Source organism: Zootoca vivipara, chromosome 9 (assembly GCF_963506605.1).
Source record: "Zootoca vivipara chromosome 9, rZooViv1.1, whole genome shotgun sequence".
Taxonomy (NCBI): domain Eukaryota; kingdom Metazoa; phylum Chordata; class Lepidosauria; order Squamata; family Lacertidae; genus Zootoca; species Zootoca vivipara.
Genome location: NC_083284.1, coordinates 28,253,149 through 28,262,752, shown reverse-complemented (window position 1 = coordinate 28,262,752; position 9,604 = coordinate 28,253,149). Strand labels below are relative to the sequence as shown.

At 41.8% G+C, this 9,604-nt stretch overlaps 1 protein-coding gene across 1 annotated transcript; it reads left to right on the top strand.

Annotated features, from left to right (window-relative positions):
• Positions 1-3,216: 3,216 nt before the first annotated feature.
• On the top strand, positions 3,217-8,936 carry MAD2L1 (mitotic arrest deficient 2 like 1). Its single transcript, XM_035113703.2, has 5 exons — positions 3,217-3,409; positions 5,208-5,354; positions 6,770-6,890; positions 7,758-7,861; positions 8,764-8,936. Exons 1-5 carry the CDS (start codon positions 3,337-3,339, stop codon positions 8,934-8,936), a joined length of 618 nt encoding a protein of 205 aa, XP_034969594.2. The 5' UTR covers positions 3,217-3,336.
• The last annotated feature ends 668 nt before the right edge of the window (positions 8,937-9,604 follow it).

Genomic DNA, 9,604 nt, shown 5'->3' with positions numbered 1-9,604 from the left:
TTAGGCAAAGAAACAAGCTGGGAGATAGCTTGAATACTAGCAACCACTAGTCATGAGAGCCATGATCTTGATATACATTATATGAAGCATGTACCACTGGCGAAGCCCAGATGGATGAAACAGGATGATTATTCTAGAAATCCTTGTGTGGAACTGCAAGCTCCCTTTTGGACTCGTTGAGCCTTTTGAATACACAGAGGCAAAATGTGGATAAGAAACAGCTCATATTTGGGACTTTAAGAATGAACTGGTTTAATGGGACTTTTATTTGTTTTCTTTACATGTTGTTTTCATATGAAAAATAACCTTTGATACGGTGTTATATACAATGAAGAGTATCATTTATGTGCAGCCGGTTACGTTGTGTTTGTTAGTGAATGAATTCACGTAACCTAGGTTTGGTGTTGGTTTGCTAAGTGCAGTGAAGTCAGCAAAGACTGTGTTGACTTGCTTCAATAATCAGCCTAATAAGCAACACTACTAGTGTTATTTCTGTATAAAATGGTAAAGGTAAAAGTACCCCAGACTGTTAGGTCCAGTCGCGAATGACTCTGGGGTTGCGGCGCTCATCTCGCACTATAGGCCGAGGGAGCCGCGTTTGTCCGCAGACAGCTTCTGGGTTTTGTGGCCAGCATGACTAAGCCACTTCTGGCGAGCCAGAGCAGTGCACGGAAACACTGTTTACCTCCCCGCCGGAGCGGTACCTATTTATCTACTTGCACTTGATGTGTTTTCAAACTGTGAGGTGGGCAGGAGCTGGGACAGAGCAACAGGAGCTTACCCCGTCACGGGGATCTGAACCGCCGACCTTCTGATCGACAAGCCCTAGGCTCTGTGGTTTAGACCACAGTGCCACCCACGTCCCTATATGAAATGGTATTTTGATATAATCATGTAGGAACAATATGTAACTAGAAACAGAGATTACAGAAAAGAATCTCGAGGAAACATGGTAGACAATAACTTCTAGGTAAGCACTGCCATCTTGTGGGTAATTCAAAGGCAAAGCTACCAAAAAATCATTCTAATTGAAATGGCAAATCACTTTGTGACTGTGTTTTAGAAGTTGATTAATGACTTAACTGTAATAATAATTCAGCTAATTCTGCACTTACTGTACTGACTTTCTAAAAATCATTCAGGAAAAAAATACAGAATTCCCCCCCCCTTCACAATATGTTCTCAATCTTCCACCAGGACCATTGACAGAGATAAAGCAGAAAACAAATGGATTTCTATATTGATTGTTGTTGTTTAGTCGTGTCCGACTCTTCGTGACCCCATGGACCATAGCACGCCAGGCACTCCTGTTTTCCACTGCCTCCCGCAGTTTGGTCAAACTCATGTTCGCAGCTTCGAGAACACTGTCCAACCATCTCGTCCTCTGTCCTCCCCTTCTATATTGATTAGTGTGGTCTAAACGTCCATGACAATTAAAACTTTATTTTCTTAAATATATTTCAAGACGACTGCCCAAACTATCAAGGAACAGCCATGTTAGATACTCTTGCAGCAAACAATGAGCCTCATAGTACCTTTCACTCAATATTTTTTTTAACCAAAGGTGGACTTTTTGTTGATTAAAGCCCACATCATCATATCCTGTTATTATATACACACTTAAGTACAGAAGAAAATAAACTGTGACACCAACAACCTTGATATAAAAGGCTATTAGCATTTGTTTACTGGGGTGTGAAAAGGATAGATCACAATTCTTGCATTGAATGCTGAGCAATGCATTATCTTTGTTAAACAACAAGAACTCTCTTCCCAAAGTTATGCCTTCCAAATGCACCCAATATGCACTCTTTACTTGAAGAATGTAAAACCCCTTGGTGGGCTACAAATACTCTTAGTATTTTTATCTAGAAATCTATTAAACACAACTCTGGAACCCACTGAAGAGCGTTTAAAGAATATTTTAAATAAACATTCTACTACTCCATACAAGGCTATCAAGCCTAGTTTTCCTTTTTATTCTATGTTACTGCATTTTGAACATATAGAGAAGCATTGTCTGTTTTCATTTTATATTTTTAATCAATCCACTAAGTATTTCTGGGGCATTTTCAATTCCTGAGATTTTAGGGGATGTTACTATGGCAACCCAGTCAGATGGGCGTGGTACAAATATGTTGTTGCTGCTGCTGTTGTTATTAATGCAGTGTTTCCCAAACTTAAAATAACCATATACTATACTCCTTTTCAAAGTTTAGACTTAATGGTGTACCTCTTCTTGGGGGTAGTTTTAACTAAAACTATAGTATCCAGACTAAATTCTGCCATATATCCTTTTGAAACCCTTTCGTCTACCCCTGCAGGTACAGCATTTCCCTTTTTTCAAAAGGCATCATGAAGCCCCAAATTACTTCATCAGCCTTACAGCCTCTCAATATAAAGTGGTGAATAATAATTGTTATTAATAAAAAGGTGACCATAATGCTTATTAGTTACCCACCCTTAAACTCTGAGGTCCCAGGCGGGCTCCAACAACTAAGAAAGACCCCAAGTTGCAATATGATTTAAAACAGAAAAAGAAAATGGGCTCCTAAAATACACATCTCCAGTAGCAAAAGCAAGGATAAAGAGGTGAGCTGAAGAAGCAAGATTCGAGACCATCACTCCTAGAACAATGCCTAGTTCAAAAAGTAAGTTTTTTTAAAAAAAATCATAAAATCTATTAACGGAATTTAATTGAAATCTAGAAAGGGGAAGTGGCGATCACACTGCACCTAAGTTTACATTAATTTTCTTTGCTAATAAGCCACAGCGTATTTTAATTTTTTTTGCCACGTGCTCTAGCGTTCTAACTTTTAAAGTTGAAACGCCTGCATGTTCCAAGTAAGGTTTAAGTTGTACGAACCCCTTCCCCAGAGGGGGAAAAAACACACACCCAAACAGTAACAGCCTCTCCATATGAGAAACAAGAATTGATCCCCGCTTCTCCCCGTTATTAACAAAAACCCACGGAGCTCCCTAATCAACCTTCTGCCACCGTGAAAGGAAGGCGGGCGAAAACGCTCGAAGATTTCACTCATGCGCATTTCTATAGGCTAGAGGCACCAGAACGCTTTACGGCACATGGCGTCGGGGATAACGGCGCTTGCCTTGCGGTTGGCTCCACCCCCTTTCCTGATGCGCACGCGCAACGGGGGAGCGCTCTCTGTTGCCTTGTACTCTCGCGCGACGCGACGAAGGAGGCGGAACTGGATTTTGAATCAGGTGGCGGGAAGATCGTCCCTGAGGAGAGGCGAGCCGCGAGTCGGGCGCCGCCGCTGCTGCCTGTTTCCTCCCGGAGTCCGAGCTCAACCCCCGTCGCCTAGTCCTCTTCGAATGGCGAAGCAGCAGAGCCGGGAGCAGGGCATCACCTTGCGGGGCAGCGCCGAGATCGTCGCCGAGTTTTTCTGTGAGTTAGCCGGGAAAGGGGAGGAGGGACTCGGTTGGGTTTTCCCCTAGTCTACTCGGCAGTAAGCCTCCCGCGGGCTGCTCCTAGGGGAGCCGCTTACTTTGGAGTAAGCCCCGCTGAATCCAAGGGGCTTTGCCTAGGATCGGGAGGAGGGGATGCTGCTGCGAGGGAATGATGGCGCCCGAGCTGGAGGATAAGGAGTGGAACGCAGCCTAGGCCGTCTTCGTTTCTTCTCTTTTCCTTTACTCTCCCCCCCCCCCACGTTGATTTATTTATTTATTTTACACAAACATCCTGTCGCTGAGGGTATAGCGCCCCACAGCGTACCAGGAAAAGTTTGCATCGCAATGTAAAAGAAAAAAACCTTAATGGCTATGTGTGGAGTAGCAATACTGTATATGTATTAGTGTTAAGGTACCACAAGACTTCGTTGTTTTAGATGTTAATAGTCACACACACACGTCTGTAGCACCATGCTGTTGAGTTTTCCCAGCTTTATGGACAAAGCACTGGATTGCACTGCCTTTTCTCCTTAGAGTCCTTATCTGCTTTCATTTTAAACTTTATATCAAAATAAGAGTGGCTCTTTAAAATAAGCATGCTACACATGTTACTGGTTTGTCACCACAATAAAATAATAGTCTGCTAATTCCAATTTGTTCACTCTTGGGCCAGTTATGAGCATTTGTGGTTTGGCTTAAGCTTCCCTTCAATTTAGTATCTCTCAGCCATAAGCCCTTGTAGACACTGATTTACAAACACTTGCCATGTTTCTTCATCTGTAATTAATTGAAGTATTGTGAGAGACCAGTATTACCTGTTTTGCATTTGAGTAAGTCCACCTGATATCATTTAATCAACTATTCTATGATAAGATGTAAAAGAAAGAAAAACAATTAATTAAAATGCGAGTTAAGATACAATCTAAATTTTAAAATGCAGCCTCATTTTAAAGTAGCCCAAATCAAAACCATAAGGGAGGAAAACATAGGGGTCAGACTGAGTCCAGCCCAAAGGCCAGACAGAAAGATGTCAAATCCCGCAGGGCCCTGGTCTCCTGTGAGAGAGCATTCCACCAAGTCAGAGCCAGTACTGAAAAAGCCCTGGCCCTATTTGAGACCAGTCTAACCACCTTATGGCTTGGGATCTCCGAAATGTTGTTATTTGTGGACCTTAAGGTCCTCCGCGGGGCATACCAGGAGAGGCGGTCCCATAGGTATGAGGGTTTTAAAGGTCAAAACCAGCACCTTAAATCTGATCCTGTACTCCACTGGGAGCCAGTGCAGCTGGTAGAGCACTGGATAAATGTGGTTCCGCAGCAGGGACCCCGTAAGGAGCCTCACCGCAGCATTCTGCACCCGCTGGAGTTTCTGGGTCAGCTTCAAGGGCAGCCCCGCGTAAAGCGAGTTACAATAATCAAGCCTGGAGGTGACCGTCACATGGATCACTGTGGCCAGATCAGGGTGAGAAAGGTAAGGGATAAAAGCACATGTTCAATTATTAGAGTCCTTATCTGCTTTCATTTTAAACTTTATATCAAAAAAGGATGACTCTTTAAAATAAGCATGCTATGCGTGTTATTTGTAGCCACAATAAAATAATAGACTGCTAATTCCAATTTTGCCAGCCAATAGCTTTGGCACCTGCCTGGCATAAACTCTGCTCCTTGAGCCATTATCTCTGCGCTGCAGAGATGATTGCCACTTACAATAACAGGCATATGGAAGCAACTGAAGGAATTTTAAAGTAAGATGATGGTCCTTGCATTATTAACACTTGAATATTTTTTCCCTTCTAGCATATGGTATCAACAGTATCTTATACCAACGTGGGATCTATCCTGCTGAAACATTTACACGTGTTCAGAAATATGGACTTACTATGCTTGTAACTGCAGACTCTGAACTTAAAAATTATCTGAACAATGTGGTGGGACAGCTAAAAGGTATTTTTTTATGATTTCATGACAGTTTTCGTATTACTGCATAGAGATTAAGAAAACAACACAGTCCCTGCCCTCAGACTTACAATAATTTTAAATGACCCTAGTAACTCGACTTTATAGGTAATAGCCACCACCTTGAATTGGACCTAGAAACAAACTGGAAGCAGTGCTGATAGAACAAGATTGGTAGCATGATCTGAATAGTGAGCACCAGATAGCATTCTGGCCACCAAATTCTCCACTAATTGTAGTTTCTAAATGGCAGTTGTAGTTTCTATAAGGGCAGCTCTTTTCAGTAATCTAACCTGGATTCAGCAATTGACCAGATTTGTGTTATATGGGAAGGTACATTAGTGATGTTAAATTCTCAAGAATAATATTTTGGAGAATATGAGAATATTCTCGATTAATGAGGTGTGTACATTTAAAGCAGCTGTGTAGACGACACAGAATTTACAGTTTGTGGAGAATATTCTCCAGAGAATTTTCTAGCAGAAAATATTCTCCGGAGAATATTCTCACCACACATCACTAAGGGACACAACTGGAGAATCAGTTGAAGCTGAGCAGACACTTCCTTTTTAAAGAAATGGAAAGGTAGATAAACTCATCTTTATTGGGCTTGTGCACCAGTGAATTGCTGTTTCTGCAGCCTCCAAAAGGTAGTACAAAGGGAAACACTTCTCTTTGGGAAACACTTCATGATGGTAGCAATTAGCAGCAAACTCAATAATGAGCGTTGGTAATACATTTGTGGATACCTACATATGTTCCAGAACTCTGAAATCACTGCTGCTAGATGGGAGCAGCTGTGTATAATAAGATCAGTTTGTGTGGCAAAACATACTGTGGACTCCTAGGCCATTTAGAAAAACAGATCCACCACCAAGAATAAAGAAGTTGGCCATTCCTCATGTGTAAAATGCAGCCACTTCATTTATGTACAGTGGTACCTCTGGTTGCGCACGGGATCTGTTCTGGAGCTCCGGTTGGATCCTGAGGAATTGGTAAGCGGGGGTTACCTTCTGCGCATGCACGCGGTGCCATAGAGCACTCCTGCATATGTGTGCAGGGCAATTCTGTGTATGTGTGCAGGGCGATTCTGCGCATGCGGCAAAGCCCAGAAAAATACTTGCGGGCTTGCCGCATGCGTAACCCGAAGGATACACAACCAGAGGTACCACTGTATAGGAATACTATTTGAATTTTGTGTTTAGTTGAAGTTCTGGCGTACTTCTTGCACATCAGGCTTCCTACATCAACTGTACCATGTGTATCATAAACTGCAGGTTGCCTGCAGTGAGTACCACTGCAGAGAGCCAGTGGTAGTGTTTATTTCAGGTGGTTTAAAATGTTTTAAGGGTATGCAACACTGGGACTTCTGGGAACCTATTTTTCTTCTTGCTTTTTTTAAGAATGGCTCTATGAGTGCCTAGTTCAGCGGCTAGTGGTAGTGATCTCCAGTAAAGAAACCAGTGAAGTTCTGGAAAGGTGGCAGTTTGACATTGAATGTGACAAAGCTGCAAAGGATGAAAGGTAAGTGCAATCCAAACACCATTGTTTCAAACAATGCAAAATGTAGGCCTTTATTCAGCTTTGTATTCAAATTGTGCTTCTCCCTCACCCCAGGTACAAAAAAGCATATTGCAAATTGTGGTGACATAATTGTCTTGGAGATGGATGATATGAATATGCTTGTGGATATAGAGATACATACCGTAGTTGCCTCCTTCAAAATGGGGACTCCAAAGGGGGGAGACATGGCTTGCAAATGAGTAAAGCAAGGGTTGTGCTTGCAAAGTGGTCAGCTAGTCTATTCTAAGGCCTTGGGTATCAGCAGCAAATGCACACAAGTAAAATGTTATAGATGTAGGCCCGGAGTGGGGGAAAAGATTTGACAGGCAGACCAGCTCCTGACCTCCGCCACCCCACCCCGTGGACCATTCTGACAGATGGGCATGTCCTGTCAATTGCATGACATCGAGTGGCCCAAAGTAAGCTTTTCCCTTTCATCACTGCTCTGAATTCAGCAGGCCACACTTTATATTCAGGTATTGGCTGTGCTTCGAATAAAATTGTATAGCCTAGCACATACCTGCCTGAAAAGGGGGGGGGGGGCTTGACAGAAGTGTAATTGTAAGGCTGCTAATTGTTCCTGTCCCACCTCTGATGTTGCATATTACATCGGTGTGGAGTAGGTTTAGGGCCTGCCAGGCCTAACTTGGCCTGCAAGCCAGTGGTTCTTCCTCCCTGGCATAGGCAATGGAAATCTGCAAAGCAACCACACCAAACATGGCATGCAAGTTGGACTAGTGGATATCTACTATGTAAAATATTAATAGCTTTGTTAATTTATGATATCAAGACTTCTTGTTTAATGAAAGCTTTTGATTGCTGTTTTAGTGCACCAAGAGAGAAATCTCAGAAAGCTATACAGGATGAAATAAAATCTGTTATCAGACAGATAACAGCCACAGTAACTTTCCTTCCTTTACTAGAAACAACATGTAAGTATCTTGTCACTTGATGCTCTTGACAGAATGCAGCAAATGTATTTGGGGGCTTATTCATAGAGCAAGGAAATGAGTACAACTTGATACGTTTTCACATACAGTACAGCCTAATTTCTGTAAAGAAGTGCATTGCCAAGCATTTAAGGGATGTAAACAATTTATCTGGAGTAAGGTGAACAATGAGATAATTTTCAGATGATGCCATATTATTTTATAAAATCTGAGTGGGCTAAACAGCTCCAAAATAGTGTCTTCAAACTGAATGGTGATGTATTCTTTCCCTGCCCATGCTCTCCCCAGCCTTTTCTCAGTGGTGCTCTGAGATCAGGTGTAACACCTGTTGGAAAGAAAATAGGGTGGGATAGCAGGAAGAATTATAGGGTGGAAGGGAAGAGGTTTATCACCCTTATCCTGCCTGCTTCTTCACACTTCACAGCAATTCAAACAAGCAGACTTCTGACACCGGCACTGCTGCTGTTTGCAGAAAATGCTGTAAAAAGTTCAATGAAAGTAATTCACATTTAATTTGACATACCATAGATGGGGAGGAAGGCTGCAAGTGTAGTGGGCTGCACCAGTAAAATTGTTTGGAGGCATTAAAACTAGTAGTATGACAATGACTCTAAATCTAGCGAACACTCGTTCAGTAAACTGCAGTTCTGATAATCCAATTGCAACATATTGTAGTTGGCCATCAAGTGATGGATAGGAATGAGTGATCCAGTCCTAACTTTGGTTCAATTAATGTACTGTATTATTGCAGCAATAATACTGAAAAAGTATGAATGTGCTTGAATTTTAAATACAAGCATACAATTTTATTGTACCCTTAAAAATGAGTTTAGAATATAGGCATGGAATATAAATCTAGTAACACTGGGTTTCTTTCCTTGCAGGTGCATTTGACTTGCTAATTTTCACAGACAAAGACTTAGATGTTCCAGAAAAATGGGAAGAGTCTGGTCCACAGTTCATTGCTAACTCTGAAGAAGTTCGTCTTCGTTCCTTCACAACTACAATACACAAAGTTAACAGTATGGTGGCCTACAAAAAGGACAGCTTCCCCTGACTGTGCAAACAAGACTGTACATAAGCTTCCTCTTAATGTCTTTAGGAAATAGTAATTATATTCTGAATAGATCCTTTGTGTTCCACTAAAACAAACAGGGAAAACATACTTTGTACATAGCTTAAATATACTGTGGATGTAGTTCTATGAATGCTGAAATCCTGTTCTTTGATAAGCAACTGAATTTCCTCATTCTGGTTATTACAGGAGCATGGAATGAATGTTTTTAATTGCATTTTGTAGGATAAATAATTAAAGCAGAACTTCAGCTGATCTTTGTACCATAAGCGTCTTTCTGTATAACTGCTTAAAGGTGACGGTCTACTGCCAATAAACTACTTAAATTTGTCTGTGTTGTGGTTGTGTTACATAGTTAGCAAGAATATTACAAGGCCTTATAGAGTCTGGAAACATCAGCTTGATCTGGCTCACAGCCCCACATGTAGCAGTCAGGCTTAGGACAGCTAGGGTTGGCACCAATGGAAGTTTTTTCCTAGTGAATTTAATCGCTGTGGAGCATTTTCACTAGAATATTGGGATCTCCCTATGTATACAGTCGTAGCTTGGTTCTTGAACTGAATCCGTTCGACTTTTGAAATCCAAGGCTTCCTGCACTCAATCGGAAGCAGTGTCCAATGTTCCAAAGAATGTTTGCAAACCGGAAAACT

What these genes read in the sequence shown, in the direction of transcription:
- MAD2L1 (XM_035113703.2), top strand. Translation starts at nt 3,337, where the DNA reads ATGGCGAAGCAGCAGAGCCGGGAGCAGGGCATCACCTTGCGGGGCAGC. An exon ending in GATCGTCGCCGAGTTTTTCT is followed by an intron (nt 3,410 to 5,207) that starts GTGAGTTAGCCG and finishes TTTCCCTTCTAG; the next exon opens with CATATGGTATCAACAGTATC. An exon ending in TCCTTTACTAGAAACAACAT is followed by an intron (nt 7,862 to 8,763) that starts GTAAGTATCTTG and finishes CTTTCCTTGCAG; the next exon opens with GTGCATTTGACTTGCTAATT.